Source organism: Diabrotica virgifera, chromosome 6 (assembly GCF_917563875.1).
Source record: "Diabrotica virgifera virgifera chromosome 6, PGI_DIABVI_V3a".
Taxonomy (NCBI): Eukaryota; Metazoa; Arthropoda; class Insecta; order Coleoptera; family Chrysomelidae; genus Diabrotica; species Diabrotica virgifera.
In genome coordinates, this window is record NC_065448.1 from 37,263,007 (window position 1) to 37,281,526 (window position 18,520).

Consider the following 18,520-nt stretch of genomic DNA (forward strand, 5'->3'; position numbering starts at 1 on the left):
GTTATTTTAATTCAGATGACTCTTTTATTATTAATTTTACGAAAAAAAGTGATTCTTAATAAAAAGTTCTGCATGGTCTAAAATCTAAAATACAACCATCTTTTGTCAAATTTTATCAATTTTATACGAGGTATGTCAAAAAATATGAATTTCGCTCAAGAGTAAAATACGTTTATTTTTCACAATATCGAAAATTGTTATTATGAAAAGTTATTTAGAATTAAAAACTATGTTTCAGTATGTAATTACATCCTTCTAATTGAAATATTCTGAACTATAAAGGTACTTTACTTTTGATCTGAATTAATCTTTTTTGACATACCTCGTATAAAATTGATAAAATTTGATATAAGATGGTTGTATTTTAAGTTTTAGACCATCCAGAACTTTTTATCAGGAATCACTTTTTTTCGTAAAATTAATAATAAAAGAGTTATCAGAATTGAAATAACTGAAAAAATAATGATATTCTTTTTCTCATGATCATCTTTCAGTGCGTCACAGTTTTTCGATTTCTCTCTAACGCATTAAATTGTATGTGACAGAAAAAAAGGCACGTCGCTGAATACTTTGGTAATTATTCTAGTTCGGTGATTATTCTAGTTGTCGATAGATGGCGCCATAATCAAAAAAGAATTATTTATTAAATAAAATAATAATATTATCAATATAATCTGTACAATTTATAAGACTATACAAATGAAAGAAAATACCATTTTATAAATGCAATAGACACAATTGATTTGGTTTAATTCCAAATTGAAAATATAATTTGACAACTGTCAGATTTAACTAAAATGTCACGTTAGAATAAATGTCATAAATGTGTATTATCACGGACTTACCTTTTTTTCTATAATTTGTGACGCACTGAAAAATGTTCATGAAAAGGAGAATAGTTATCCATAATTTCCCAAAAAAAATTTTTTCAATTAGAAGGATGTAATTGCATATTTGAATATAGTTTTTAATTCCAAACAACTTTTCATAATAGCAATTTCCAATATTACGAAAAATAAAGCTAGTTTACTCTTGAGTGAAATTTAAACTTTTTGACATACCTCGTATAATATTCAAAAAATTTGATATTTGATGGTTAAATCTTAGGTTTTGGACCATGCAGAGCTTTTTATAAAGAATAACTTTTTTTCGTAAAATTAATAATAAAAAAGTTTTCCATATGGATACAACTTACAGGGACATACTGTATATTAATAATAAATATGTTATAAATATATATTAACAGTTTACATATAACTCTAAAACACAATAACAGTGGTAGTGAGTGGTGTAAAGGTCAAACAGGACCAAACAAAGCCACTAACAAGCAAAGGTCCACTGCATACTGCGCTAAGCAAAGGTATTAGTAACAAAATCCAAAACAAAGTCCGTTAGAATAGTGCAAAGTCCTTACAACTAAAAGTTAGTAATACAGTCGAACCCGCTTATTAGAATACCAGTTATAAGAATATCCCGGTTTAAGAAATAGAAATTTGAGGTTCTGAAACGTTTCTACTAGCCACCAATGATCGGTTATTAAAATATCTCGGTTATAGGAATACTTTTGCTTGGCACGAAGTCTATTCCAATAAGCGGGTTCGACTGTATTGCCTAAATGAACTCGACTAAAGTGAAATACACGAAAGAACAACAACGTTTACCAAAAATATAAGTATTTCACCTAGCAAGTAATATTTATAAATATAAACGAGTTGGTCAGTGACTCGTTATATCTTATTTAAACAAACAAACCTACCAGACATATTCCCTATTTAAAAACCCTTCGACATTAATTTTAACCACCCGATTCCCTATCAAATTTTACTATGCAAGTATTTATAATGATTATTAACCAAGACCTAATTTTATTTATTTGAACAAACTACTACTTATATTGAATAAAAAAAAATCAACGACCTAAAACCCTATCTATCGCGAGAAAATATGTACCTAGTTTACTTGATCGTATGCATATGAAAAGTTTACACTGTAGCAACTATATATAGTGACCAAAAGTATATAAAAAGGTAAACAAACTTATCTTATTACAACAACAGCTGGTTGAAAGTAGAGTTGCAAGTCCATAGGAATTAATCGTTTTGGCACGATGAAATGGGTTGGCTGCTGTGGTAAATAAGTCCAATCCTCGTTGAAATCAAAACAGATAATTATTATTCTTCATTGCTGATATTTCGTTTTTATTTTCAATCTGTTCTTTTTTGAGTTCTTTTAGTTCCTCGGAAATCTCCTTCATTTTCTTATCTTGTTCTTTTTGTTGTTTTCTTATTTCTTCTGTGTCCTCTTTAAGATTTTTTAACATAGACATAATTTGCGTTAGCATTTCTTTGTTGGAACCGTCATCTTTCTTTGGAGATCTGGTGGTTTTTTTAGATTGTTGAAAAGCATCCAAAACATCTGTAGCTTTTCTTTTTCCTGATTCATCTGCTGTAGTTGAATCATCGGAATCATACATTTTGATTACACCCCGATAGAAACTAGTATCCAGGTCGACCCTTTAAAAAATTGCCGTTTCTCTCAGTGTAGCAATTTCTGTGTATTTTTAGTAATTAAAAAATTTATTATTCTATTTTTAATAATTAATTATATCAATTCTTATTGTAGTTATTTTGTAACTTTTAAAATTATTCGTTCCCACCTCTACAGGTCTACCAATATTTACAAATTTTAACAGTTTTTGTTAACTTTCGTTCTTTTAATTATTGATAATTAATTCCAACATTAATGGAGTTTATCAAAATATAAAGCTAAATTCAATTTAAAACGGATGCTACTGTAATACTGGTTGCCTAATCTTTAGGAAGTACTCTCACAATTTGTACTTACTAGTTCCCACGCCACTGGGTTCGGTGTGAATTACTGGTTGCCTACACAGCTTCGCACAGCTAGCGCCAGAATTACAATTCAACCTTGCGGATAACTAACCTCTACCCACTGTTAAAAAATCACGTTATTCGTCGTAGAACAGTTTTTTTTACAACCAATAATAATTCTGAGTCTACCTTACCCGTTAAATACCACTTTCACCCGGGAGGGAGTTTTACATTATGCTATTTTCATGCTAGGCAACAGCCATGCAAGAGAGATCACGCTACTGCGCATGCCCACGCGCTATTTCCATGCAATTCCTTAGTCCATTCTTTCACGGTTTTTGCTCTAAATTTTAAAGAACCGCTTGGATTGACATGAAATTTGGCATACGTATAGCTTACATGTCAAAGAAAAAAAGTGATAGTGTGCCGATGTGTGCTTTTGCCCTGGGGTGACTTTCACCCCCTCTTTTTTGGGTGAAAAAATATATGTCCAAAATAAGTCCGGAAATGGATAAACTGACTAATTTTAAGTAACTTTTGTTCTATAGAGCTTTTTCGCCAAGTCAACACTTTTCGAGTTATTTGCGAGTGAATATGTTCATTTTTCAACAAAATAACCACATTTTTAGACGTTTTTTCGCAAATAACTCAAAACGTAAACATTTTGTCGAAAAAAACGTTGTTAGCAAAAATATAGCTTATAAAAAAGTAAAAAAATGGTGTACGCGTTAGGTCTCTGGATCTCGTAGAACCAGAGTTATAGCCAATGAAAAATAGATTCATATTCACCAAATTCCAAATAGAATATTTCGACGTGAAATATCTAAAAAATTAAGCACTTTTTGGGGAAAACCCATTATAACTTTTTTAATGTGTTTAAAAAAGCTTTATTTCTGTTTTTACAAAAAGTTTCTAGCATTAAATTTAAGCAAGTTACGCTCAAAATAAAGTTGGTCCCTTTTGTTTTTGCAAAAAAAATCGGGAATACCACCCCTTAATTAGCAACTTAAATGAAATTAATCGTTACCGCTCCACAAATTATTAAATTTTAAAAAATTTAAATCTTGAAAAATATGTTTTTTTTTCAAAATAACTTAAAAATTGTTAGAGATACCAAAAATCTCGAAAAACAAAAAAAAGTCACATTTGCTTTTCTTAATATCATGTATTTTTTTGTTAGACAAAAATTGATTAAGATTTGGTGTTTCTAAATTTACATACAATCGTGATCAGTGACTCGTTCAACCCCTTTTAACTACAGCCCTTTCAATAATAAGGACTTTGAACCGATGAAACTTAGAGATCATATAAACAATATATACACGAGTCGAGAAACTTGTAAAGTATTAATGATTAAGTTAATTTAATTAGGGGGTGATTTTCTCGATTTTTTACCAAAACCAAAAGGACTAACTTTATTGTGAGCGTAACTTGTTTAATTTTGATGCTAGAAATTTTTTTTATAAAACAAAAATAAAGCTTTTTTTAAACACTTTAAATAAGTTGTAATGAATTTTCCCCGAAATGTGCTTTATTTTTATTTATTTCACGTTAAAGTATTCCATTTTGGAATTTGACGAATATGAACCTATTTTTCATTAGCTATAACTCTGCTTCTGCGAGGTGTAGAGACTTGATATATTATACCATTTTTTAAAATTTTTACAGGCTATATTTTTGCTAAACATGTTTTTTCGACAAAATACTTACTATTTGCGTTATTTGCGAAAAACCGTCTAAAAGCGTGGTTATTTTGTTGAAAAAATGAACATATTCACTACCAAATAACTCGAAAAGTATTGACTTAGTGAAAAAATTCTATAGAACAAAAGTTACTTAAAATTAGCCAGTTTATCCATTTCCTGACTTTCTTTGGACGAATATTTTTTCACCCCCAAGAGGGGGTGAAAACCACCCCCAGGGCAGAAGCACAATATCACTTTTTTCTTTGACTTGTTAGCTATGTGTATGCCAAATTTCATGTCAATCCAAGCGGTTTTTTAATATTTAGAGATTTTGCAATATTTTACCGTTAAAGAACGGACTACCTGTGCTAGACGAAAAATTAAAACATGTTCTATTTTTCATGCTATTTTGATGCAAGTTGTCAAATTTCATGTTGGCAATATAATAAAATTTACATTTTAGAAAAAACCTAACATTATTGTGTAAATTTAAATGTTATTTATTGGAAGTAATAATAATTTGTGATTTATACTTGCCAACAATGAAAGTGGTATCAAAAATTGCGCAGAAATAGCTCTGATGTAAAAAGGTCAGGCTAGGCAAGAGATATGCAATGCAAGACGGACTTGCATAGCATGAGACTTGCATAGCCTTGATGTAAAGCAGCTTTTACAAGAAAAGAGATATTCGGATAATTCAAAAAACAAATTTTTAGTGACGCCTCCGAGAGAATATGCCAGGACTATGAAACAAAATCAGCTCTTCAATTTTTCCATAGAATTTTTTAAAGTTAGGAGAAAATACAACGCTTCCATTCACCCCCGGATAATACCATGTGGGCAATTTTTTTTTTGTTACCGGAATAATAACAAACGATATCAATACATGTACCTACAAAATGATGCAAGAATCTTGAAAATAGGAGTACAAATAATAAAGTTCTGAATTATAAAACTTAATCAAAAAGTTTAGGTGGCGGAATTTTGTGCCAGTGAGTGTAGTAACCTTATAAAGATAGAGATTTAAGAGAATTTTGGGAATTGTTGAAGTTAATATTGACTATGTAATGTTTAATGAGAGATAATTGCATATAATTGAAAATTTATAATTTGGTTTTTATTTTAGGCTCTTCACAAGAGGCGCACACATTGGAGATTATGAAAACAATATACGTACATTCAAATCAGACTGGAGAAAAACCTTACAAGTGCGAAATTTGTCATAAACAGTTTTCACGCAAACATCATTTAAATGCGCATGTAAAAGTTCATACTGGAGAAAATCCTCACGAGTGTGAAATTTGTTTTGTGCAATTTTCTCATGCAAATTCTTTGAAACAGCATATGAGATCGCACCCCGGAGAAAAACCTTATAAGTGCCAAATTTGTTTCAAGTCGTTTACTCAGAAAAGTAATTTAAATCAACATATAAAAATTCATACTGGAGAAAAACCTCACAAGTGTGAAATTTGTTTAAAGCAGTTTTCCCAGTATAGTCATTTGGAAATGCATTTGAGAGTGCATACTGGAGAAAAACCTTATAAGTGCCAAATTTGTTTTAAGTCATTTACTCAGAAAACTCCATTAAATCAACATATAAAAGTTCATACTGGAGAAAAGTCATACAAGTGCGAAATTTGTGATAAACTGTTTATTCGTAAAGATGTTTTAAATGAACATGTAAGAGTTCACACTGGAGAAAATCCTTACAAGTGTGAAATTTGTTTTAAGCAGTTTTCTCGGTCAAGTTCTTTGAAACTACATATAAGATCGCATACAGTTTTCTCGGTCAAGTTCTTTGAAACTACATATAAGATCGCATACTGGAGAAAAACCTCACAAGTGTGAAATTTGTTTAAAGCAGTTTTCCCAAAATAGTCATTTGGAAAGGCATTTGAGTGTGCATACTGGAGAAAAGCCATACAAGTGTGAAATCTGTTTTGGGCAGTTTTCTCAGTCATCTTCTTTGAAACAGCATATGAGATCGCACACCGGAGAAAAACCTCATAAGTGTGAAATTTGTTTTGGGCAATTTACTCGTGCAAGTTCTTTGAAACATCATATGAAATCGCACACCGGAGAAAAACCTTATAAGTGCCAAATTTGTTTTAAGCAGTTTACTCAGAAAATTCGTTTAAATCAACATATAAAAGTTCATACTGGAGAAAAGCCATACAAATACAAGTGCCAAATTTGTGATAATCAGTTTACTCGTAAAAATGTTTTAAATGAACATGTAAGAGTTCATACTGGAGAAAAACCTCAAGTATGAAATTTGTTTTGGACAATTTGCTCGTGCAAGTTCTTTGAAACAGCATATGAGATCGCACACCGGAGAAAAACCTTATAAGTGCCAAATTTGTTTTAAGTCGTTTACTCAGAAAATTCATTTAAATCAACATACAAAAGTTGTAACGATATGATACCTCGCCAAGCGATGGGCTGCTCTACCACGGAGGAGTGTCAGCGGTGGTGCATAACACCGCTGGGGGAAACCGAAGGAGAGGGCATCGAGAGCATATTTAAGGCGAGCTAGGAGAATGAGAAAATCAGTCGTGGCTTCGTGGCTAGCGTGTTGAACTAGCCATGGCTCGACAGCTGTTGCTAGCGAGTTGAACTATCAATAAGCTCGATGGGCAAAAGATGAACCGTATGTGAGGTGGGACTATGCCTAGGCGGACGCCACAGTTGTGACGTGGAGAGTCTTGCCATGACCGTTATCGCAGTGGGCGGTAGTAGCGAGGAACGAATGACTGCATGTCGCCGTTCAGCCGTCCGCGTTAAAGTGAAATGCGGTATCTACAGGCTATGTTGATTTAATGTAGCGAGATTGCTATTGTATATATTGTGCTGTTTATCGTATCATTTGAATGTTGCTATTATGATAGGATGACTAATAAAGTTTATTATTGTTTGCAGAAGATATAATTATATTTTATTTTATTTATTTTAAACTGTATATACTAATTACCTTAGGCCATGGGTACATAATTCGCAAATATTTTACGGCTATCTCTACTTTTTCTGTCTTTACACGGCAAATTATGTGTAGTAAAATTCACACTGGTATGGATATGTAAACATTACTAGAATGTCATTCTACTTGACAATATTGTCATCAGTTTTAAAGAGATGGCTTTTGAATGTTCTTGGATAACTGTTATTTGTATAATTGCAAATTATTAATTCAGTTAATAAATGTGATAATTTTTCCACTAACTATGTATGCAGTGATTGTAATAATTTATATGTATGTACAACAAAAATTAATACTCAATCGAGAAAAGAGGAAAAGTGATTTTTTAATAATATATTGTTACTATGGAACGCTTACAATTTTGAACATCTTTAACATAATTTATTCACAGAATATATTATCCTGATGTATTCTCTGCTTGGATCTTCTACAAATAATACACAATAAATAAATTTTTATTAAGTTCACGTCTTAAATCAATGATTTACCAAATACACTATATATCAATACTATTTAATCAACAACTCAAAATATTCCCAATGTCATGTCAAATATTTAAAATTGATACTGATTGTCACTGTCTGACTGACAATATTCTATTCGACTGAGTGCGTGGTAAGACAAAGATAGATTTGGAAAATATTACCACGGACATTGTGTTCATTTTTTTCGAATCCTGAAAAAAACAATAAATATTTTTGAAAAATTTAAACTCAGAATGAAATACTAAATTAGTACCGAGGGCCGCAAGTTCCTTAGAATAAAAAAAGGTTTATTTTGAATGAGATATTTGAAATTAAAAATCACACTAAATTTTCTCTTAGTTTTTCACCCCTGTAACTTATTAAAATAAACATTATAGAAGTTTTCAGGGACTTTCGGCCCTCGCTAATAACGTAATCTGCGTTTAAATTTTTCCAAAATACGTATTAGTTTTTTCAGGATTTGAAAAAAATTAATCCCCATTTGAATAGCATTGCAGCCGAAAATACGTACCCATCCTCTTAAATATATTTACTTTATTTTTAACCTGTGTTCTACTGAGTCTGTCGTCCTGAAAGAGCTACCCGTTACAAAGTTTATACTATACTGGAGAAAAACCTCACAAGTGTGAAATTTGTTTAAAGCAGTTTAGTGTAGCAGGTCATTTGAAAAGACATTTGAGAGTACACACTGGAGAAAAACCTCATAAGTGTGAAATTTATTTAAAGCAGTTTATTACAAGTGATTTGGAAAGGCATTTGAGGGTGCATACTGGAGAAAAATCTTATAAGTGCCAAATTTGTTTTAAATCATTTACTCAGAAAATTCGTTTAAATCAACATATAAAAGTTCATACTAGAGAAAAGCCATACAATACAAGTGCCAAATTTGTGATAAACAGTTTACTCGTAAAGATGTTTTAAATGAACATGTAAGAGTTCATACTGGAGAAAAACCTCATAAGTGTGAAGTTTGTTTTGGGTAATTTACTCATGCAAGTTCTTTGAAACAGCATATGAAATCGCACACTAGAGAAAAACCTCATAATTGCCAAATTTGCTTTAAGTCGTTTACTCAGAAAACTCATTTAAATCAACATACGACAGTTCATACTGGAGACTTGGCTGTTTACTACAGCAACTACATAATTTGAAAAATATATCACTGTGTATACTGTAGAAAAACCTTATAAGTGCGATGTTTTTATTATTCAGTTTTCACATAACAAATTTTTAACTAAAAATGCAACAATTGACCATGGTAGGGAAAAAACTTTTAAGGTGTGACAATTTTAAACAGTTTATTCATAAAGTTCTTTAAGGGGGAATCCTGAATTAGACGGTAAAAAAATCGATGTTTTGGCAAATTTTTTTAGGGTAAAAAAAGGAAGTCCAGCGAAATTTTCAGATTATTTTATTACATATCTGAACATGAGAAAACAATTCAAAAACATATTCACAGGCAACCGATTTTTATGCACGTTCGTGCAACTTCTGTTTCCAATCGGCGGGACAAATGGAGCTTGTAATTTTCATCTGAAACGAAAAAACCAAAAACCATTTTAATTGTAATATATTTTTCTTCTATATGAACTAAGAAAAACTAAAAAAATTATGAAATTCGAATGTTTTCTCTGTTTTAAAACAGAAAGGTTTTTTCACAAAAGGCTTATTTTCTGTTTTAAACCAGAGAAAACTTTCGAATTTCATAATTTTTTTAGTTTTTCTTAGTTCATCTAGAAGAAAAATATATTACAATTAAAATGGTTTTTGGTTTTTTTGTTTCAGTTGAAAATTACGAGCTCCATCTGCCCTGACGATTGGAAAGAGCAGTTGCGCGAATGTGCTAATGTGCATAAAAACCAGTTGCCTGTGAATATTTTTCTTTAAAAAAATTGTTTTCTCATGTTCAGATATGTAATAAAATAATCTGAAAATTTCGCTAGACTTGCTTCTTTTTTACCCTAAAAAAATTCTCCAAACCATCGATTTTTTGGACCGTCTAATAATCGTAATGTTATTAAAAAATGTTGATTTAGAATAGTTTTTTTACATGATGTAAAAAAACCTTGGTGAATATTTAGACCGGGAAGGAACTGTTTTGAGGTGGATGTGAGAGGTGGCATTCGGATTTTTACAGATAAAACTAGGTGACAATTTCGGTAATTATAAATGACTTATGATCCTTCTCAAATATGCCCGGAACATTAATAAAAAAATTAAAATATGTAAAAAGGCCCTCATTCATGATCCGATTTGTAGTATTACTAGTGGTACGACAAGAGAGAGAGAGTGATATGTTGGATCTAAAATCAGACCGTGAATGGGTTGTAGTACTACTAGTAATACCACTTATAGTGGTACGACTAAGAAAGTTGGAGCGTGAATGTCGATGTTGGATGTTGGATTAAAAATTTCCACTACACTGAGAGTCATACGTTAAGGATATAGAAAATGTATGCTCATTTTCATAGTTGATTTTTTCGTGAACGGATTAACGGATTTCGCCAATTTTTTTTTATTATCTTAGATATTTATTTAGTATCTACACAGTTGTGCAAAGATTTAATTAAATTTCTTTTTTGTACTTATACCTAGTAGAAGAAAAGTAATGTTTTTCTTATGTTTGTAGTCTTATTATGTTTTGTGAACATTTTGTTTTTTGAATCTCCCTGATATCTTTAACTTTCTAAAGATAAAGAAAATAACAAAGAAAATAGGTGGTTTTACTCCTTAACATGTATTTTAACTGAAACAAAACTACATTAACACTAAAAAATAACAGTTAACAAAACTTTAAAAACAGAAAGGCACATAACGTAAACGATTGTCGATCAGGTAAGCGGTATGCACAGCACAACATAAGAGAGACGAGATTGTTTAATGGAGGCTATATGATGTTTTGGGGTGGAATTTCCTGAAAGTAATACGGATTCGTAGGAGGCTCTTTAAATATCGAGCGGTACATTACACATATTCTTTTTCTTTGAACACTCTTTTTCTTTAGCACTATAGGTATATAGGAAATAATTTCGTCTTAGTTTCTTTGTTATTAAAGATATCAGAAAAATTTTAAAAATAAACGGTTTACAAAAGATGAGCCTACAACACAGTATCGATGCATAACCACCATTTTACCTTTTCCTCCCTAAAGGGAGTCTCAAACTTTTGTTTCGGTTAAAACACATGTAAAACTACAAAACAGTCTATTTTTTTTGTTTATGAAGATATCAGGCACATTTAAAAAACAAAATGTTCACAAAACATAAGACTATAATACGATTCCAATGCATACTCATTATTTTACCTCCTCCTCCCTACCGGGTGTTTCAAACTTAACATAAGAAAAACATTTCTTTTCCTCCACCCGGTATAAGTACAAAAAAGAAGTTTGAGTAAATATTTGCACAACTTACTAAAGAAATATCTAAAATAGTAAAAAAAATTAGCTGGATCCGTTAATCCGTTCACGAAAAAATCAACTATGAAAATGAGCATACATTTTCTATATCCCTAGGCTTATTAAAATACACGATTATTTATTATCTACTTTTTGTTGGGACCAATGATTTTCCTTTCTGTGAATAAAGACCAGTTTCTTATTAATCTAAAACTATTTTCTTTTGGCATCTTATGCAAATTTACTATTCATTTTTAAATGCAAATCCCAGCTCCAGTTTAGTTTACTAAAATAGAATATAACTACCCTACATCTTAAAAAGTCGTAAAAATTACAAGAGTCGTAAAAATTAATTAGTTCATATCAGCGCTAGACAAATGATAGAGAAACGAAACTTATGGCATGCTTAATTATGAAACCTCAACTCATGTACCCAATTTTTAAAAACACAAATCCTCCGAATTATATTTTGCACAGACTTTACTCGATACATTTTTTAGCCGTACACCACCGTAAAAACAGGTGGTTGAAAGGTAAGACCTTTGTTGGGGCAAAATGTTGGGACGTGAATGGTGTTGTAGTACGACTAGAGGGACCACAAAGTAGTATCACTCTCTCTCTCTCTCTTGTCGTACGACTAGAGGTACTACAAATCGGAGCGTGAATTCCCCTACTAAGAATTTCGAAAAACATCGATTTTTTTTAACTTTCATTGCTTATAACTTTAAAACGATTCATTTTGGAACAAAGTCGTATAGAAATAAAATAAATATAATTGAATTTTGTATGACATAAGACTGGTTTAAAATGTCTTAAATGATTACCCTTTCTGCAAAATAGCAATAAATACAAAATAAGGGGGCAAAATAAGCCTGTTTTTATTCAATGTTTTTCAACCACTTTGGTTGCACTTAGAACCTTCATAATTCGCTTAAAAAATTCTTACAACATACTTAATCCGTCCACCAAATTTCATTAAAATTGACATAATAGATTTTGCATAATGATTTTGCAATCTAAATTTTTTTAAAAAAGTTCAAACCTTTTAAAAAGTAAGAAGTTTGGCTAATCTTTTTACATATCAAAAGGCGCTCTACTGTTTTAAAGTTATAAACAATTTGTTGGCTTATAAACAAATATAGTGAGGACGTTTGAGTTGGAACAAATTCATTTTCTCGAGAATGAGCGACTCTAAAGATAAATACCGAGACCGGTCGATTTTTATATTTAAATTATAATTTTTTGGCATATGTTGTTCTGAAGCTATTTTCTTGTGGCATTTTTACAATTGTAACTATTTATAATGGGAGATAAGCCACAATATTATTAAAAAATGATTTTATTAACGCCCGATTTGGGCGTCGAAACGTTAATGAAATCATTTTTTTAATAATATTGTGGCTTATCTCCCATTATAAATAGTTACAATTTTTTGGCATATATATCATACTAGTGACGTCATCTATCTGGGTATGATGACGTAATCGATGATTTTTTTAAATGAGAATAGGGGTCTTGTGCTAGCTTATTCGAAAGGCTATTCAATTCTCTATTCATTAACATAATTATTTATACAGGGTGCCCAATTTTTTTTAAATTAATTGAGACAAGAAGAAAGTGTATAATTTATTTAATTCGAAATACATTTTACTGTTGTCCTAAAACAGAAAAAATGTTTATTTGATAAATAACTGAAAATGGATTTATTCCAACTCCAACGTCCTCGCTGTATTTGTTTATAAGCCAACAAATTGTTTATAACTTTAAAACAGTGCGGAGGCCGCTTAAATAATCCAATTTTAGCTCTGTGAAGTGTATTAGATAGGTAGAGCGCCTCTTTATATGTAAAAAAATTAGCAAATTTCAAAATGGTCTACTTTTTGTTCAGAAACTTTTTAAAAAATTTTAACTTTTTTTTTAAATTTAGATTGCAAAATTATTATGCAAATCTATTAACTCGATTTTAATGAAATTTGGTGGACAACTTAAGTACATTGTAAGAATTTTCTAAGCGAATTACGAAGGTGCAACCGAAGTGGTTGAAAAACATTTAATAAAATCACGTTTATTTTGCGCCCTTATTTTTTATTTATTGCTATGTTACAGAAAGGAGAAATAATTTAAGACATTTTTAACCGAACAAATATGATACAAAGTTCAATTATCTTTATTTTATTTCCTCACGACTTTTTTCTAAAGAAAGTAGAAAAAATCGATGTTTTCGGAAATTTTTATATATTTTAATTTTTTTATTAATGTTCCGGGCATATTTGAGAAGGAGCATAAGTCAATTATTATTATTGAAGCTGTCACCTAATTTTATCTGTAAAAATCCGAATGCCGCCTCGCACATCCAAAAATAGACGATTTTTAACAGATCCGTCCTGGTGTAATAGTATCCTTATAAAAATATAAATGTAGAGAATTTTGGGAATTGTTGAAATTAATATTGACTATGTAATGTTTAATGAGAGATAATTGCGTAAATTTGAAAATTTATATTTTGGTTTTTATTTTAGACTGTCCACAAGAGACGCACTCATTGGAAATTATGAAAACAATACATGTACATTCAAATCACATTGGAGAAAAAGATTACAAGTGCGAAATTTGTCATAAACAGTTTGCTCGTAAAGATCATTTAAGTGTACATGTAAGAGTTCATACTGGAGAAAAACCTCACAAGTGTGAAATTTGTTTTAAGCAGTTTAGTGAAGCACACCATTTGAAAATACATAAGAGACTACACACTGGAGAAAAACCTTATAAGTGCGAAATTTGTTTTAAGCAGTTTAACCAATCAAATAATTTAAAAAAACATATGAGATCGCACACCGGAGAAAAACCTTATAAGTGCCAAATTTGTTTTAAAGAGTTTACTCAGAAAAATCATTTAAATCAACATACGAAAGTTCATACTGGAGAAAAACCTCAGAAGTGTGAAATTTGTTTAAAGCAGTTTATTACGACAAGTGATTTGAAAAGGCATTTGAGAGTGCATATTGGAGAAAAACCTTATGAGTGCCAAATTTGTCATAAACAGTATACTCGTAAAGATCATTTAAATGAACATGTAACACTACATACTGGTGAAAATCCTCACAAGTGTGAAATTTGTCTTAAACAGTTTAGAGAAGCAGGTAATTTAAAAGTACATTTGAGGGTGCATACTGGAGAAAAACCTCACAAGTGTGAAATTTGTTTTAAGCAATTTACTCAAGCAGGTTCTTTAAAAACACATTTGAGAGTGCACACTGGTGAAAAACCTCACAAGTGTGAAATTTGTTTTAAGCAGTTTAGTGAAGCAGGTCATTTGAAAATACATAAGAGAGTACACACTGGAGAAAAACCTCACAAGTGTGAAATTTGTTTTGTGCAATTTTCTCATGCAAGTTCTTTGAAACGGCATATGCGATCGCATACCGGAGAAAAACCTTATAAGTGCCAAATCTGTTTTAAGCAGTTTAGTGAAGCAGGTCATTTGAAAATACATAAGAGAGTACACACTGGAGAAAAACCTCACAAGTGCCAAATTTGTTTTAAACGATTTAGTGAAGCAGGTACTTTAAAAAAACATTTGAGAGTGCACACTGGTGAAAAGCCTTACAACTGCGAAATTTGTTTTAAATCGTTTACTCAGAAAAGTTCTTTAAATATACATATAAAAGTTCATCAATAAGATGAAGAAGAGTACTTATTGAGAAAATAATTGAATACATGATGGCATTTATTTATTTATTTTGCTCAACAGGCCATGTAGGCCCTGGGTGTGAAATACACAAATTACAGTCGGAAAAATGAAAGAATACCCATGAACGAACAGATAAAACACCCTGTATTTTCCTGTCACCGTGTCACAAAGAAAATTGTCCAGTGCAAGTACATGTAACAATAAATTACATGTACTTGCGCTGGCCAATTTTTGTGTGACACAGTGACAGGAAAATACAGCGTGTTTTATATGTTCGTTCATGGGTATTCTTTCGTTTTTCCGACTGTACATTTTTTTACTATATACAATATCTTCTTCTTCATGTGCCTTGTCCATTGCGGACGTTGGCTATCATCATAGCAATTTTAATTTTGTTTGCGGCGTTTCTGAATAACTCGATCGATGTTAGTCCAAACCATTGGCGTAAGTTTTGAAGCCATGAGTGTCTTCTTCTTCCGGGTCCGCGGTTGCTTTCTATTTTACCCTGTATTATCAGTTGGAGCATATGATATTTATCATGTCTCATAATATGACCGAGGTATTCAAGTTTCCGTTTCTTAATTGTGAAAGAGATTTCTTTTTGTTTTCCTATTCGGCGGAGTACCTTTACGTTGGTGGTGTGTGTCGTCTAGGATATTTTGAGGATACGTCGATACACCCACATTTCGAATGCCTCCAGCTTTCTCATTAATGTTTCCGCCAGTGTCCATGCCTCTGCGCCATACAGCAAGACTGGAAATACATAGCACTTTAGCAGCCGTATTTTTAGTGGGAGAGATATGTCGGAATGGGTGAATATATTTTTCATGCTGTTAAATGTTGCTCTGGCCTTTTCAATTCTAGATCGTATTTCGGTTGTTTGATCCCATTTCGAGTTGACGACTGTTCCAAGGTATATATCGATGGTTAAGAGCGCAGATATCGTATGTCCAAATATCTTAATTGTTGAGGAGAACGTTTTGAAGTTTTCGCGTTACTTTTTGTTTGATACTGCTGATATACCGATATACAGTAAAGCGTCGATTATCCGACCTAATTGGGGGACATAGGTGTTCGGATAATCGAACTACAATATATTGATACATATTTATAGTCATACATATTTATTTATATCTTGATAATGACAACTAGCAACTAAACAAAAAAGTGCAGTCTTTGCAACAACATAATTATTTTTGGATACAATATTGAAGAAAATTGAAGATATTTTAAGTGTCAATTACTAACGCTTGCTCGGTATTCGAGCACGGGACGCGGGAGTCGATAGTTCGAATAAGCGGTCGTTCGGTTGATCGACGTTCGGATAATCGACGCTCTACTGTATCATAATGTTTGGGTAATAAGTTCGGGTATCATTATTAGCTTAATGTAGATATTTTTTAAAATATTATGTATTATTGGGTTAAAAAATTTTTTTTTGAAAATGTGTATGGACATACAACATGAGGTATGTTACTGCATGCCCGGACAAACAGTATTTACAGCCATGATAAGTTTGATCGCGTGAGCACTAATATTGTATGTCCCAAAACATACTATGTTTGTGCACTTCCAAACGGACATAAAATATCTGTGCAAGTCGGTTTTTAGTACAAATGGGAAATACTATATTTTGGCAAGGCCGTTTAACCCACTTACAATCATTCTGGACTTGCAATAATTATGCAGAACATTCATATGACCCTACTGAATATTTTTATAATGTTATCTTAAAATCAGCAAAAAGTGGACATACTATATCTGTGCTCTTAACCATCGATATACGAGTCAACGTGTTCAATTAGTTGGTTTTTTATTTTCAATTGTCTGGAAGGTTTTACAATGCAATACAATAATGAGAACGGCATTTCGATATCTCTAACCGTCTTCGAGATAATCGACCTTATTTACACCATTATAATGTATTCATAACAAATGAGAAAATTATTTGTTGTAACAAAATAAAAATATTTTGTAGAAATAAACGTCTCAAAATTTTATGAGATTAGTAGACACTAACACTATTTCTAATAATTCTTCGTTTTTTAATGTAAGATTAAGTTAATTTGAGCAGCTAATAGCGTGAGGTAGGAATTTTTGTGTTGTATGTTTCCTATTCCGAATGTGTCAATAAAAATCTCGCGAGAGCGAATGCAGTTTAGTAAGTAGACTAGTTTTTTTAATCTGAATTTGTTAAGCAAAGCATAGGTTATTATTTACATTTGCCTTTGACACTTCGTGAATGTCAAACTAAATTTTAAATTATTTAGCTATTAATAAAATATAAATGACATTTTATAGTATAGTGAATTTAATTATTATATAAAATAATATGTCGAATAAATGTATAAAAATACAATTTGAGTATATTTTGAAAGCAATAATGTATTAATAACTTTCAAAAGGTTTGTACGAGTAAGTATACGGCCCCCCTTTAATGATAAATAGACTTATATAAGTACTACAGTTAATCAGTAAAAAGTATATTTATATTATGTATTTCACAATATTTGAAAATTGTTATTTTAAATGTTTGGAATTAAAAATTATGTTCTGATATATGAAATTACATCCTTCTAATGGAAAAAATATTTGTCGAATTTTCTCAAATTATGGATACCTACCAACATCATTTTCATTTATAACTCTTGTATTTTTAATTTGAAGAAGAAAAGTTATTCAAATTTTATTAATTTTATACGAGGTATATAAAAAATATGAATTTTCAAGTAAAGTATCTTTATAGTTCACATTTAAATTAGAATGATATATTTGCACATTAAAACATAACTTTTAATTCTAAATAACTTTTCGTAATAGCAATTTTCCATATTATGAATTTAAATACATATATAACCAAAGTTTTCGCTATGATAAATCTCGCATTTTCAGCTTGTTAAATATGGTTACTTCCATTTTTATGCTGCAATTCCTCATTATTACTTCAAGAATAAAATTGAACAACGTGGTTGACATCGGGTCACCTTGCCTGAGTTCTTGTTTGATTTCGAAGTCCTCTGAGACGTCTTTCCACACTACTTCACTTTTCGTTTTTTGTCAACGTCATTTCGATCAAGCCAATCAATTTTTTGGGAATTTTTAATTCTGTCAGAGAACGGTACATTTCTTTTTTATTTATACGATCATATGCCTGCTTGAAATCTATGAACAGCGCATACAGGGTAGTTTTGTACTCATAGCAATTTGCTTGTAATTCTTTTAGCGTGAAAATCTGGTCTGTTACCGAACGGTTGGATTGAAAGCCTGCTGGCTGGTACTCCCCCACAGTATCCTCCATGAATTCGTTCAGTCTTCCACGTATGTATTGTGTTAATATCTTATACCCTGTCTCTAGGAGTGCTATTCCCCTATAATTTTCACATTTATCTCCTTTTTTATGTATGGGGCAAATTCTAGCCACCATCCAGTCATTTGACATTTTTTTCCTCTTCCC

The 18,520-nt window shown here is 31.1% G+C and overlaps 1 protein-coding gene across 3 annotated transcripts in view; it reads left to right on the forward strand.

Moving 5' to 3' along the window:
* The window catches only part of LOC126886864 (zinc finger protein 235-like), a 45,527-nt gene that overhangs the window by 18,956 nt on the left and 8,051 nt on the right, over positions 1–18,520 (forward strand). Inside the window, exon 2 of one of the 3 annotated variants that reach the window (XM_050653982.1) lies at positions 13,895–17,360. The exons of 1 other annotated variant lie outside the window; for it this stretch is intronic. In XM_050653982.1, coding sequence (XP_050509939.1) covers positions 13,895–15,054 — 1,160 coding nt within the window. In that variant the 3' untranslated portion in view covers positions 15,055–17,360. Of the gene's footprint in view, positions 1–5,642; positions 7,445–13,894; positions 17,361–18,520 lie in introns of those variants that run through there. One more of the 3 variants, XM_050653984.1, reaches the window with a different exon arrangement.